The sequence below is a fragment of the Telmatherina bonti genome, assembly GCF_933228915.1.
Source record: "Telmatherina bonti genome assembly, chromosome: 8".
Classification (NCBI taxonomy): domain Eukaryota; kingdom Metazoa; phylum Chordata; class Actinopteri; order Atheriniformes; family Telmatherinidae; genus Telmatherina; species Telmatherina bonti.
Window position 1 is genome coordinate 34,804,780 of NC_136626.1, and position 15,544 is coordinate 34,820,323.

At 42.8% G+C, this 15,544-nt stretch overlaps 1 protein-coding gene across 2 annotated transcripts; it reads right to left on the reverse strand.

Annotated features, from left to right (window-relative positions):
* Positions 1-397: 397 nt before the first annotated feature.
* LOC306759577 (tetratricopeptide repeat protein 39C-like) lies at positions 398-15,176 on the reverse strand (the record flags this gene model as incomplete). Of its 2 annotated transcripts, none has more annotated exons than XM_079245257.1 (14): positions 398-487; positions 1,731-1,769; positions 1,871-1,975; positions 2,071-2,168; positions 2,278-2,401; positions 2,498-2,607; positions 2,692-2,799; positions 2,884-2,977; positions 3,276-3,444; positions 6,295-6,655; positions 10,214-10,328; positions 10,682-10,810; positions 14,157-14,205; positions 15,040-15,176. In XM_079245257.1, 14 exons carry the CDS (start codon positions 15,174-15,176, stop codon positions 398-400), a joined length of 1,728 nt encoding a protein of 575 aa, XP_079101383.1. The 2 variants fall into 2 exon arrangements, with proteins under 2 accessions (XP_079101383.1, XP_079101382.1); XM_079245256.1 differs by having other exon boundaries at positions 10,643-10,810.
* Between the last annotated feature and the right edge of the window lie 368 nt (positions 15,177-15,544).

Below are 15,544 nucleotides of genomic sequence, written 5' to 3' on the forward strand. Positions count from 1 at the left end.
ACTGGTGATTAGCTTGCTGGCTAGCTAGCTAATTACACTGGTGATTAGCTTGCTGGCTAGTTAATTACACTGGTGATTAGCTTGCTGGCTAACAAAACACATCTGCACCAGTTTAACTTTTGAGATTTAAGAAATCACTATCAACCCTGACAACCCCTATGTCAACTGTGTGTTAATATTAACACAGTTTGTACATCTGTTGTTGTACAAAATGCACAGAGATGGCACCGTTTTATCAGTCTTGACTGGGTAGGGGGTGACAAACACGTGTACAATATGTCTTTAAATTATTCAGGAATGAATAACACAGGAGTCTGATAACCAGGATGTCGAACAGTGACTGTGTAGCTTTAGACTTTGTGCAAAGCTTAGCTTATCGAAACTTCCCTTCCTGGAGTCACTGAGGCACCACTTCCTTCAAAGAAGCCAAGGCTGAATGGATGCGAACATGAAGTCGGTTTTCAAAGTCGTAGCCTGTAAAATCCTCCTGAAATAAATGACAAACAACATAAACACATTAAGTTAAACATGAACAATCTAAGTTATTTTCTATTTGCTGGAGAACAAAATTAGTTTCCAGAAAAACATGCTAATTTTATAAAGTGCTTCACAAACATAAATCTGTGATTTATTCAGTTGAATTTTTATTTATTTATCAAAGGAAATGACTCATTGTTGTCTTCACCAAGTTCATTGTATGTAGAAAACATGTACAAATCTACAATCAGATACCAGCATCAAACCCAAAGAATAGAGCAATTTTTTATTATTTTTATTGTGTGTGCCCTGCGATGGACTGGCGAGCTATCCAGGGTGTACCCTGTCATTTAGGACTCTAAGCTAAATTTGAAAAGTATCAAATCGGTTAATGGGGATATATTATTGTAATTGCTTGGCTGGTTTGACCAAAGTGCAGCGTGAACACGATCTTGGTCCACATGGATACACCCCCCTACAACTGAGCCGAGTCCCCAATCAAACCGAGTCTAGCAGACTATCCTGATGTAAATGCACTCTAAGTTTTTCTGCTCCAACATCTGGAAAAAGTACCAGAAAAACCTGAAGTCTGCACAAAACTTAAATTCTTTCAAACCAATTTCAAACTTAGCCAGCTTATTTACTGTTTCTTATACTCCCCATTACGATTAAAAAACAAAATTATTTAACTTCCTCCTCCTTGCTCTCCATTCCAAGTATTACTTTATATTTACAGAAGCATAGTGAGATGTTCCCACATGCAAAACTACTAGTTGCAGATGCTAGTAAGTTTTAGACTTTTTAGCAAAACGTCTATAAGCAGTGCAGCGGGACAAAAAAATGCATCAGGCAGCTATTGGTGTGACGTCATTTCAAAGCAAAGTTAGAAAATACTTTTCTAAGCTACTCAAAAGTTTATGTGGCTATATTGATCCTAGTAGTATTTTGGTTTCTCAAGCAGTGTTAATGTCCATGAAATCGAAGGTCATTGATATCAGCACTGGTTTTTCGGGCCTTAGCTTTTCCTTCTTTAATCTCTTCGCTGTAGGTGTATCAACTTTTTATACCCAATCCCGACACCCTTACTTTTACTAATTAACATGATCATAGAATCATCCATATCACTGTTACTTGTTCATTTTGCAGCCTTTGTCTCTTTCTGCTGGTAACAAATACTAGATCTGTTTAATGTTAGTACATTTTAGAAAAAAACTTTATCTTTGTTTTTTTCACCAAATTCCTTGTCATTTTACCTTGGCTTGAAGAAGAAAGGATCTTCCTCTTCCCACCGTCTGAATTGAAGAAGAAAGTGCAGAATTACAACATGTTTACAATTAGCAATCCAAATACAAATCATCATAAAAGATCTGAATGCAGCATGCAAATAACTGACCTCTGGTTTTGCGATGAGGACACATCCCAGCTCATAAACGGCATAAGGCTGAATGTAGGAGTTGATTTGTCGTCCATATTCATCTCTAGCAGCCAGCTGGAATGACTGGATCAGAGAAGTTAAACAAAGATAGCAAGGTTAGTATAATTAGCATCTTAGATGAAGTGGAAAGCCATTGCTTGCTCAGAGTATGTTTCTACCTGAACAGCATCTCTCATGTTTCCATGGCATTTATGAATGGAACCAAGCAGGAGATGTTTCAGGCCTCTGCACGATGCATCATCTAAACTCTGTAATACTGAGTTCAAACCACAGCAAATGGTCAAGCAGGATGAAAATATAATTCTTACACATTGGCCTGCAGCCTATCTGGTTATGCTCTGAATCATACAGCCTGATTCACCAACCCTGATTCATTATCTGCAGTTTCGATGAGGAGCAGTTTGGAAGTGCTTTCCACAGATAAAGTACTTCGATGACGCCAAGGATACATAGCTCTCTAGTGGGTGAGACCTTCCTCAGCCTCTCAGCCTGTAAATAAGAACCAAACAGAAGGAAAAGTTTGTGACATCTTTCAGAACAGAGAAAAAAAAATCAGAAAAGCGTATTAACTGAAGTATTTCCAACCCTTTTGACAGCAAATTGCTCGATCTGGTTGTTTTTTCTCTTGAAAAGCTTCTGGACATCTTTAAAAACTCCACTTGCTCCATCCAGATCTCCTGAAGCACCCTGACACACTGAAAGCAAACCAAAAAGGAGAGATCATGAAGAAACACCAGAGAATAAACCTGTGAGCTTTGGTTAGTGCTGGTCAGCCTTACCTCCAGTTAAGTAGGCATAGTAACACTGTGACCAGCGCGACTCGTTCTTCAGTCTTTCAAACGCTCGGTACGCATCTTCGAAATTCATCTCTATCATGCTACACCAACCTGACAAAGACATGCAGAGAGGGTAACTCTCTGTACTGCAGCCCAGAGGTCAATATGTCACTAACCTGGTGAGAAAACACGTACCAATCTCATAGAGACACACATGCTGGATCTCTCTTTGGTCTGATGCAAGTTCTAATGCATCATGGAAACAGGCCAAAGCACTGTTGATATGGCACTGGGGACAGAGGAGAAAGCACACGCACCCACAGGTAACGGTAATCATGTTAGACAGACTACATGCATATGCTGGATGAGTGCGGTAGATGGTTGATCAGACGTGTGAGTTGATGGACTCTGTGACACACGTGCTAATTGTATGTGCTGGAACAGAGGCTGCTGTGCTGGTGGATGAAAATATTTTTCCAGATCCTGCTTTTCAGCCACCATCTCCAACAATAATACAAACAAACAATGTGAAGCTGTGATGGACTTTGGCTTGCATGCCACAAGCTCTTTACACTGAGTTAACGTACCTCTAACCTTTGAACTCGTCCCTTAAAGAACATGAAGAGGGATGAGTTGGGGTACACAACCGACTTCCTCTGGAGGATAGCTTTGGCTTCCATCAGACCGGCGTGTGTGTCAGAGCCATCCAGAGCGAAGAACGGCAGTACTACTGTGTGGTACCACAGGAGGGCCAACCTGCGCAGCAAAACGAGGGATTTAACCCAGCTTCTCACTTCCTGAAGCTCCGTGTTACACTCATGTTACACTGCAACAAGCAGTCTCAGCTGCTTTTAGGCTGAGGAACAACTTCCTAAAATTCTTCCACAGTTTATTTATCTATTTATCCTAATTATATTTTATTCATAATATTTTTTTAGAATATTTAAAAATGAAAAACTGAAGAAAATTAGATTTTTAAAGAGAAGCATTAAAAAAAAAAAAATCTTTCAAGTTTTCCTGTTTTAACTGAAATTTTTTTAAATGTAGCTGTGAAAATGTGGATAGTGGGCATGCCTGTCAAGGCTTAGAGTGAATACACTGTTTTATCTTATCTTTCTGTCTATTCTTTATGAACTTCAGATATATTTAATATCTTAAAATGGTATTAAGCTCAGTCAGTTTCTGGTTCTAGTCTGTGGAATCACAACCTTTATAGAAAATATTTGACATTGTGTAGTTTGTTTAATTTTTGAATATGTTTTATTCTTACTTAGTATCTTCTATGGACCTGCATGGTTTGTGTGCCTTAATAAAGTAATAAAGTTTAGAAATACAACACCACTTTTTGTCAAGTAGCATCTCCAATGGTCATGTGCTCATTACTACATGACTACAGCTGTATAATCATCCATAAACCTATATTTTATTCACATTTATCGTGAACAAATCTGATGTTAAAATTAAGATGTGTTATTGTTTCATTAGAAAAATGACCTCATAGCATCAATATGTGTAAAATAAAAAGCCATAGTTGATAATCTTGCTCAAAGAAATTTATTTATTCCTCTGGGTGAAGCGGTTCCTCGTCCTGATAGTAGTCTATACATTCTGTAATCATGTACAATAAGAAATATAGTTAGACCCCTCAGTTTACTGTAAATCTGTAAAAACTCTGAACAATCCAATCTACGGACGCAAATGGAGTTGTTCATTTCTTTTATTTCGTATGCTTCTTCTCCTGGCTCCCCTCCTCCCCCTCCAGCAGCGCATACCTGATAGCCACACCCTGCATATAAACAGCGTGTTAGGGCGAAAATACAAAGTAGTGAAGAAGAAACTCAGAAGACAAACATGGCTGAGAAAATGCAGGAAGGATTTCTCCGACCCGGCTCGGTTTATTTACCTCCTCCCGCTAAACAGCCGAGAAAGAGAAAATCTTTGGTGGAAAAAGCTGCGAACTATAAAAACACTCGGAAACTCCTCCTGAAAATTTAATCAAAATCCATCCATAGCTTTTTGAGTTATCTTGAACACAAACAGATAAACGCCTGTATAAACATAACCTCCTTGGCGGTGGAAATAAAAAAGCCTTGGATCACGCAAAGAGCAAAACCAGAGGGGGAGGAGCCAAGACAAGGCACCACTTTCACATCTTGCGAACTCCCCAACATGACCTACCACCAACTTTAACTTTGACATGTTGCTACCAAAAAGAAACAGCCAGAGGAACATGTTGCAGCTCACTAGATTAACTAGAAACAGGTCGATCACATGGCAATGTGTCTGAAAGAGCATGTCAGAGAGGCAGAGACTCTCAGAAGTAAAGCTATTCAGCTATCTGCACTGCATCTACACACTGTGGAGCAATTTCTGAGTAAAATTTCTAATTTTAAAATGGGAAAGACTTTGAATATTCCTTCATTTGCATCATAAAATATCTTCAGGGGACTTTCAGACTGAAGACATCTCTATTAGCCGGGAATTCAGCTACAAACCCAGACATGGAGTGATCTTGGGACCTTCATGGAACATTGCATTAAGAACAGGCATGATTTTATCTGGGAAATCGCTGCATAAAATCCTTCTTGGAAAAGGAACCTTGCAGCTGTTATTAGCACTCAGTTCAAAAGCTGCTCCTCTGCTGGTATGAAGGTACATTAGAGCACATTAAACAGTCAATGTGCACATCTGGCAAGGCATCATCATGCTGAAAAGTCTCTTTTAGGGAAGACCTTGCAGGTTCCACCATGCTGAACCACATCCTGCATCATCACAGCAGCATGGTGGAACAGGAGAACTGGTCTGCTGCAGTCCAGTTTCACCAGTACAAAACATCTGGAGCATCATGGAAGCAGAAATCCTGCAGAGCAGCTGGAATCCTACATCGGACCAGACCAGGAAAAACTCCAGCAGCTGCACTTCCCACATGTTTACAGACAGATGTTAGAGGAAGAGGAGATGCTCCACAGCTTTTTGAAGAAACATTGCTGCCGTTTGAAATCCCAAAATAATTATATTTTATCTTTCATCATCTTAATATATTGTTTTAATAATAATTTACGAGAAGCGCAAATCATTCAACTCTGGTTCATTTACATATTAAATCATGTCCCAACCTCTTTGAATCTGTAGTTGAAGGACATTGTCAAAGTTTTTACAATTTCTTTTTTTATTTTATTTCATCGTCAAAGTTAAAAAAATTAGCACCAGCAGTTCTTTTAATCTGTAAAATAAAAACTGAACTTAAAATGAACTTTTTAGGTCTTATTTGGATGCATAGATATAAAGATATGAACACAACACTTAAACACAGCTCACTAAGCTCACAAAGCCCATTATATAGGTGTGTTCTATAACCTTCCAGTTAGTTTGGTTTTGGCGCCTACTTAGCCGTCTATGATTATGTCATTATGTATGTAAGGATGCAACGAACTCAGAAGCTGCAGACCATGAAACCACCAGTATGCTTCTATTGTTTATAGTAGTTTAAATACCTTAAAACCCGTCGCTGTAATAAGCCTAAAATCAATGTTTCCATTTAGCATACAACAGTAAATGCAGACGGTTTTATTAGAAGAATATTTGATGAGACGAGAGCCTACTCACGTCGCCAGAGGTGCTTTCATGTCTTTGCTCTCGCTCGCGTACATGAGGGAGGACAGGCCCTGGAGACGGTCACCGGGGAAACCAAGGAGGTTGATGATCTTGAGCAAGTGCGGTGGTACCATTGATATACAGAGGTGGAAGAGGCCGTAGCCGAAGCTGACGGAGCCCTTGAGTCGGTCCAGGGCCTCTGCGGTCACACCGTTCTCCACCGGTTCATTGTGGTTGGCGTTGTCTGCTGAGAAGGTCTCGTGGCTGCCAGACGATCTCCGCTGACAGGTCTCCTGCAGCTGGCTGATGTCGCTGTGGCATTTGTTGTACATCTTCCACGCTTTACGGAGAATCCAGCCTCCTTTAATATAAGCTGTTAATGGAAATACAGATACTGTTGAAGAGGTTTGCAGTGGAAATGTTCAGAGATCAGAACCTTAAAGATGGGAGATAGATTGCAACAGCAGAACGTCTTAAAGCCAAGCATGTGTGGCCACAAACACTGATACAAAGTACACTTCTACCTACAATTACTCACAGTGTCAAGTGCTACTAGTAATTACTCGTAGAGATCACTAAAAGTCATCACTTTCCATGCAGAATCACGTCTGAACCGCAGATCAGAGCAACTTCCTCATGGAAGGAAAACAAAGATAAACAACTTCTGTGTATTGCTGCTGCATGTGTTTCTGCCTGTGTTGCTGCTGCATGTGTTGCTGCTGCATGTGTTGCTGCTGCATGTGTTTCTGCCTGTGTTGCTGCTGCATGTGTTGCTGCTGCATGTGTTTCTGCCTGTGTTGCTGCTGCATGTGTTGCTGCTGCATGTGTTGCTGCTGCATGTGTTTCTGCCTGTGTTGCTGCTGCATGTGTTGCTGCTGCATGTGTTTCTGCCTGTGTTGCTGCTGCATGTGTTGCTGCTGCATGTGTTGCTGCTGCATGTGTTTCTGCCTGTGTTGCTGCTGCATGTGTTGCTGCTGCATGTGTTTCTGCCTGTGTTGCTGCTGCATGTTGCTGCATGTGTTGCTGCTGCTTGTGTTGCTGCATGTGTTGCTGCTGCATGTGTTGCTGCTGCTTGTGTTGCTGCTGCATGTGTTGCTGCATGTGTTGCTGCTGCATGTGTTGCTGCATGTGTTGATGCTGCTTGTGTTTTTGCTTGTGTTGCTGCTGCATGTGTTGCTGCTGCTTGTGTTTTTGCTTGTGTTGCTGCTGCATGTGTTGCTGCATGTGTTGCTGCTGCATGTGTTTCTGCTTGTGTTGCTGCTGCTTGTGTTGCTGCATGTGTTGCTGCTGCTTGTGTTTCTGCTTGTGTTGCTGCTGCTTGTGTTGCTGCATGTGTTGCTGCTGCATGTGTTGCTGCTGCATGTGTTGCTGCTGCTTGTGTTGCTGCTGCTTGTGTTGCTGCATGTGTTGCTGCTGCATGTGTTGCTGCTGCTTGTGTTGCTGCATGTGTTGCTGCTGCTTGTGTTTCTGCTGCATGTGTTTCTGCCTGTGTTGCTGCTGTATGTGTTTCTGCTGCTTGTGTTTCTGCCTGTGTTGCTGCTGCATGCGTTGCTGCATGTGTTGCTGCTGCATGCGTTGCTGCTGCTTGTGTTGCTGCATGTGTTGCTGCTGCATGTGTTGCTGCATGTGTTGCTGCTGCATGTGTTTCTGCTGCTTGTGTTTCTGTCTGTGTTGCTGCTGCATGTGTTGCTGCTGCATGTGTTGCTGCTGCTTGTGTTGCTGCATGTGTTGCTGCTGCTTGTGTTGCTGCTGCATGTGTTGCTGCATGTGTTGCAGCTACATGTGTTGCTGCATGTGTTGCTGCTGCTTGTGTTTTTGCTTGTGTTGCTGCTGCATGTGTTGCTGCATGTGTTGCTGCTGCTTGTGTTTTTGCTTGTGTTGCTGCTGCATGTGTTGCTGCATGTGTTGCTGCTGCTTGTGTTGCTGCTGCTTGTGTTTCTGCTTGTGTTGCTGCTGCTTGTGTTGCTGCTGCATGTGTTGCTGCTGCTTGTGTTGCTGCATGTGTTGCTGCTGCTTGTGTTTCTGCTTGTGTTGCTGCTGCATGTGTTGCTGCATGTGTTGCTGCTTGTGTTGCTGCTGCATGTGTTGCTGCTACTTGTATTGCTGCATGTGTTGCTGCTGCATGCGTTGCTGCTGCTTGTGTTGCTGCATGTGTTGCTGCTGCATGTGTTGCTGCTGCATGTGTTGCTGCTGCATGTGTTGCTGCTTGTGTTGCTGCTGCTTGTGTTGCTGCTGCTGCATGTGTTGCTGCTGCATGTGTTGCTGCATGTGTTGCTGCTGCATGTGTTGCTGCTGCTGCTTGTGGTGCTGCATGTGTTGCTGCTGCTTGTGTTGCTGCTGCTGCATGTGTTGCTGCTGCTTGTGTTGCTGCTGCTGCATGTGTTGCTGCTGCTTGTGTTGCTGCGGCTGCCTGTGTTGCTGCTGCTTGTGTTGCTGCTGCTTGTGTTGCTGCTGCTGCATGTGTTGCTGCTGCTTGTGTTGCTGCATGTGTTGCTGCTGCATGTGTTGCTGCATGTGTTGCTGCTGCTTGTGGTGCTGCATGTGTTGCTGCTGCATGTGTTGCTGCTGCTTGTGTTTCTGCTGCTTGTGTTGCTGCTGCATGTGTTGCTGCTGCATGTGTTGCTGCATGTGTTGCTGCTGCATGTGTTGCTGCTTGTGTTGCTGCTTGTGTTGCTGCTGCTTGTGTTGCTGCTGCTGCATGTGTTGCTGCTGCTTGTGGTGCTGCATGTGTTGCTGCTGCTTGTGTTGCTGCATGTGTTTCTGCTGCTTGTGTTTCTGCATGTGTTGCTGCTGCTTGTGTTGCTGCTGCTGCATGTGTTGCTGCTTGTGTTGCTGCTGCTGCATGTGTTGCTGCATGTGTCGCTTTGTTTTTGTGTTGGAGCAGAGGAAATTATTCTCTCCAAGCAAATTTTTTATGCAAATTTTTTGGGTTATGCAAGAAAAAAGAAAGAGACCGATGAGCCTGTTTTACAGGCTGATGCGCTGTTTTCTCTGATATAACATTTTCAGGGAAAAGAGGAAAGACAGCCAACAAGTTTCACCTCCTGCAGGATAAGCCTGAAGTGAAGCTAAATGTTTAGTAGTTTGGTTAAATCCAACGTAACACTGATAGGTCCTCGTGTTATTTGCTGTTCTGTAATCATGTACGACTGGTTGGGTTTACAGCATCACTGAACGTTACGTCACACTGATGAGGAAAACCAGAATAGTTTCTCTGTTCTAACATGACCAACTTGCAACTTGTCGATGCTTTTTAGTCCTCAGTGTTTAATGATGTGTTTAATTCCAGAAATGTGGTCTTGTTTCTTTATTTCCTCTGTTGCAGCTTTATTTCTGAGTCAAACAGCAGATATTCTGCTGGAAGTAAAAGCTGGACAGATGTTTCTCCTGGGTTTAGAAATTCTCCAGTCAGGCTTTTATAATGAAGTTTCTGGAAAGAAGCCTCTCAGGTCCAGGTGGAGGTTCTGTAGCCTCTACATCTCTTTCTCTGACAGAAACCCAGAGGTAATATTTAGGATTTATTTATTCTTTATACAGTAGAAGGGCTGTAGTTGCAGTGAGACTTTTCAGTGTTTTTTGCTATAAAATAATTTTGGTATCAAAAGATGTAAATAAATCAAATGAAAAGACCTATAAGGATCATCTCATTTCACACATTTATAGTGTTATAAAATCCTTTAACACAGAATAATAATGATAATCCTGAAATCATGATGACAATTATGCAGAGGAAAACTGTAATTGTGATGTCCCTACACCTAATACAGCTCACAAATTCATTTCTTCATCCTCCACAGGTTCTCAGAGAGGCTGGAGCCTCTGTTGGCATGAAAGTCTGGAGTCTTTTTTTAAAAACAGAAACTACAGAGTGATGAAAGCGTCAGAACTCATCTCACAACACCTCCTGTCCTGCAAGCTGGACCTGAATTACCTGAGAGCTCCTGCTTGACGAAAGACAGAACAGCCAGGTAGACTTGGCAGTCAGCGACAATGATCTGTCTCTGCAGGCGGTCCACCACCAGCACGCCTGACCTCTGGGAGTCCATCTAAAACACACATAAACACCGTTGTAGTGTATGCAGCTCAGCATGGTTTCCACACATCTGCTATGCAGAAAGAGGAGTTTCCTGAATAACACAAAGCCGCCAGGCGACTGCATGACTCCGCCACCAATTTGCTGATTAAATTTCAGAGAAGCACTAACTGAATCTGTGAGGGAGTTTGGCATGATCTCACTGCAGTCTGCAGCATTACACCAAACGCTGGACAACCTAACATGATTATCCGGGCTGAAACACGCTCTGGCGGTGAGATACGTCCGTGCCATCCACGCTGGAATTCAGCTGAAACTGATTCTCACTGTTAAACACATCTGTTTACAGGATTTCAGGGCACTTACGCTCTTTTTAATCTTGTTTCTGATTGTCTCCAACACTCCAGCGCTGTCGCTCTCGCACAGTTTCTCGGTGGTCCGCAGATCGTCACAGGCGGTCTGCATCTTCTCCTCCTCAAACGTCATCATGGCATTCTGTGATGAAAAAACACGAGAAAACTCACAATTAGCCTTCATGAACCCTGTTAAAAAACTGTATTATTACTTTTTTCTTCATTATTTCAGTTGTTTGAGAAATAAGTGAAAATACATGTCAGGCAGGAGAAAATTTATGTCTGGTGTAAAGTCAGATAAAAAACACTCTTAACCACATAAATATCTTAAAGTGTTCACTGCAAAAACTGAAATCTAAGTAAGATGAAAAAATCTTAAATTGAGTACACATATGCTTATTATGTTAAAGGTAAGATAATTCTTAGTTTTTATGCCAGAGAATTCCTCTTGTTTTAAGAGTATTTTTACTTGTTTTGGGAAACCTTTTCTTGTTCTGTTGGCAGATAATTTATTTTATTTTAAGCAACATTTGCCTCATTTTTGTTTATTTTTTCTTGTTTTTTAAGGCGGAGTATTTGCAGTGTTTGCTACACCACAAACTGCTGCTGTATGTAGATGTTTGCATGGAAGCATATGTGAGCAGGTGCATCAGTCCACATGCATGCTTGACATGGTGTCTGTGTAGGTGTGGAAACACACAGGTGTGTGTGTGTGTACACATGGCAACGTTCAACAGCTCTGCACATGATGCACATTTTCTGGCCATTGCTGACACTGTTTTTATGTTCATACTATGTTCAAATATTAAGTATTACAAAAAATACTTCTGTGAAAATACATTGAATATTTATTGTTCTTTATTTACATAAAAGAACTGTTCTAACGCACATCAGTGGTGTTTTCTGGTATTTGTTTAAATCATTTGTGGTGTTTTTAAACTGAACAGCGTCTGTTTTCTTTTAAATGTGCTTATTTATGAAGCTGATTTTTATTTATGCAATGTCTGTCAGAAGGTTAAAGTGGAACTATTTTGTGCATTTTAAGGCTAATTTATTTTTATTTCTGAAACCAGAAGGGCTGGGATTGATGGAGTTATTGTCACAAATGGCTTTATTTACTTCAGACCGACCCTCTCCGTAGGCTGTCAGATCAGCCTGCGGGCAAAACGAGTGGATTGAGACTCTTCCGCATTAAGCCCCGCCTCCCGCCACCGCGCTACATCGGGAGCGCGCACCGCACCTGCTTTCGCCGTCATTGTAACATCTCATAAACAGAAGGATTAGGCTCATATGAACTCAATAAAAAAAACAAACTACAATGTCAACACATAGCATACAGTCCTACATGTTGGAACCTGAATCAGAGCCTGAAAACGAAGTGGAAAACAGCAACCCACAGCAACGAATGCAGCAGGATGTCTCTCTTTGGTAAACTCACCAGCCATCGTTGGAAATAACTTTATCCCACGTTCTCCACCCGCCTGATGTATTTGTACATGCCCTTGTTAACCAGTAGAAGGTAACCAATCACCGAACCTTATCCCCCGGGACATCACAAGGATTTCCAAGTAGAAAAAACTCTCTAAAACGACGCGTTTTTCATCGCCATGGAAACCGAACGGAGAGAGTGCTGGAACTCAAACCCAAACATGCGTTTAGGTGATAAAAAACAGTGCTGTTCACATGTCTGATGAGGATTCAACACCGTAACACTGTAGAAAGCTCAGAAAACTCCAAATACCAGAATAGCACCTCTTTAAAGAGGTGGACTCTGAGCTGGCGGACCTGGCTTCAAGTCTCAGGACTGGTGATGATGCTGGACTACTGGACCTTAACCCTCCAACTCAGTCCTATGAGGTCCACAATCCAGCAGGTTTTCCATGTGTTCCTGCTTCAACGCACCTGAATCAAGCTAAACGCATCAAACAGCCTATCAGCTTCTGCACAAAGACTCTTTCATCTGAGTCAGCTGTGTTGGAGCAGAGATACATGGAGCTGAACACCCTCGCTCCAACTGCTTCCCAGCCACGAGAGCGCCAGGCACCCCGGCACATCCCAGAGAGGAATGGCTTACAGGAAGGTCAAACTTCCCAACTTGGATCAATAAAGTATATCATAAATACATTTTTATCATTGATGTGTAATTTGATAACACTAAAGACAATAATCTCTCATAAAATGTTGTAATAAAATCAAAATAACATGATTTTCTATCACTGTTAGACAAATATTTGGGTTTTTTTTAGATTTGACCATATTTACATGGAATTTAACTTCTATTATAAATGTTCTTCATCACTGCGATGGACCGGCGAGCTGTCCAGGGAGTACCCCGCCTTTCACCCAAAGACTGCTGGGATAGGCTCCAGCTTCCCCGCGACCCTTCATCGGACTCAGCGGTTAGGAAAATGAATGAATGAATGTTTTTCATTAAACATTTAAAAGCTGGATTAAAATGTAGGAAAACTGTATTAATATTTCTATTGTTATGTAATTTTACTGGAATTTTATGATTTGTTTTGTTTCCTTTCTACAGTAATTTTCTGCCACCGCAGCTTTTATTTTACTTTTTATTCCAGTGCAGTGATGAGTAAATGTAAAAGATGTGAACACACACAGCGTCTCGTCATCATCTGGTTGTAAGAACTTTCCATCTGGACCGCAGGAGACGGGCTGAGCCTCCAAATGACCCGACAGCACGCCCTAACGCCTGAAACATGGCCTCCCATCTGGAAACATGATCTAACATGATAGTCCTGATATGAAGAAGTCTCGTTACAGATTCATGCCTGAGCTTACTTGAGATTTTGCAACAGAAGCGAAGCGGGATTATGCAACAGAGTTAGCAGGAAGGGACAAAGGGCTCCTTCTGCGTGGCGGCGAACGGAGGAACACGGTGACATCTGCACAGCTGTGTGTGGGGCTGAACATGCATCTCTGCTGACTGAAGCAGGAAACCTTCACTGTGCTGCAGCTCAGACCAAAAGGGATCTTTAAAAAAAAAATGTAAAGGCATCAAATGAAGTCACACGAAAAGACTGGATTGTGTGAGTGTTTGTGGTTTCATATCAGCGTGCTGCGCTGCATTTAATGATGACTGGGCGAGTCAGGATAGTGTTCAAGCATCGCCGTCGCCACAGGCCCGCTTAGCATCTGGGTCAGAGGATGACATCATTGCTGGCATTTCAATGTAAATGACAAAGTGTGTGCAAGACCCCTGCATGAAAAGATTCCCTTTCACTCATCTTTGACAGATGCGTTTCAGCAGCGCCGGTAATGCTGTTTATGACAGGAAGATGCATCCATTATGTTAATGGGTGGACAAAGCAAAACATTCATAGGAAGCCGTGGTGACAATAAGTCAACCTGTTTGACTGATCGTGTTATCTTTTGTGCTCTCTCTGTAATATTATGACCTGAACTCTGCTTCCGGATCATTTATTTAAATTGATTTGTGTTTCTTTCCTGAAATGTGCTTGTTAACTCACCAGGAAACTGACGAAACTGGCTCCAAAGCTCATCAACGGGCTCTGAGTCCTGCAGAAACACGAGTAAACTTGTCATTTCTTTGCATAAAAAGAAAATGCAAACCACTTTTTTCCCCCCCTTTGGGTTCTGCAAAGATCCAGGAAACAGAGCGTGCTCAGAAGACACCGTCAGGGCGGATTTTTCTCCAACATGCAACAAAGAGAAACACAAATATCCAGCTTGGACACAGAAAGGAGCCCCTTGTATCCAAGGCCGGATTATCCAATGGAAATTATGGGCACAGGCCAAGGGACCCACGCCCACTTGGGGCCCATGTGGGGAAAACACCAGCAGTTTGGACATGAAGCAAAATGTACAGAGAAGCCAGATAGTTACACCACTAACAATAGTTTGTTGCTACTGGTAACATTGTCTGAGAGATGTTATAAATGTCGTTTCATTCACAATTTTCACATTGTTGCAGTGGAGAAGGGGGCCCCTGGAACACTCTGGGCCCAGGGGCCTGTGCACTTTTTATCCGGCCCTGCTTGTACCCTGTTTGATTGTTAAAGTCCTGGATAAACATAAACAAGCAGCAAATCTGGTTATTTTATAGGTTGAAGAATAGTTTACAGTTTTAACTTCACATTTTCCATAAATAATTTTCATAGTAAAGATTCTGTGAGTGTCAGTGGGAAGCTGCAGGTCATCAGCAGGTGACACCAGGGGCCCACAGACCATCTCCCACAGGCCCACAGACACAAGTGAAACAAGCTGTTTCTTGCTTTATTGCATGTGAGCATCAGGTTGGTGGCAGAGAACACGCTGTTCTCTGAGGAAAATGTTTGGTTCCTACCTGGAGGCGCAACGTGAACCGTGCGCGTGGAAAGGACACGCACTTACCTATATCGCCTGAAAAGCTCGTCGCTTTCCTTGAATCCGTTGTTGAGCAGCATGTTGATGCCTTGCAGAGCCATCTCAGCATCATCTATGCGCTCTGCCTTCTCCTCTACCTGCTGCTGCTGCTCGGGACCCGCCATTCTTCACGCTGCAGCTCAGCTGGTCGGAGCAAACCGGCACAATCAGGAGGAAAACACGATCCTTGGTCCTGTCTGGAACAAACCCGCATTGGTTTCCTTCCACTGGTGGAAGCGGTGTGGAAACAGGCGCGCGCCTCTGGTCGGATGCGCAGCTTCAGACTCCAGACGTCTGCAGCGTCAGGCTCGGTATGGCGCACAGACAACACCTGGGGGGGGGGGGTCTCATTTATTCACCACATTCTCTCTTTTTAAGCACGCCACTATATAGATCTTGCTCACGTGACCGGAGAGACTCGGATTGTCCTCCTGCGCACCCTGACGTACAGGCGCGCGCTCACTCAGAAACCTGCACGAGCCTGTCCATCACC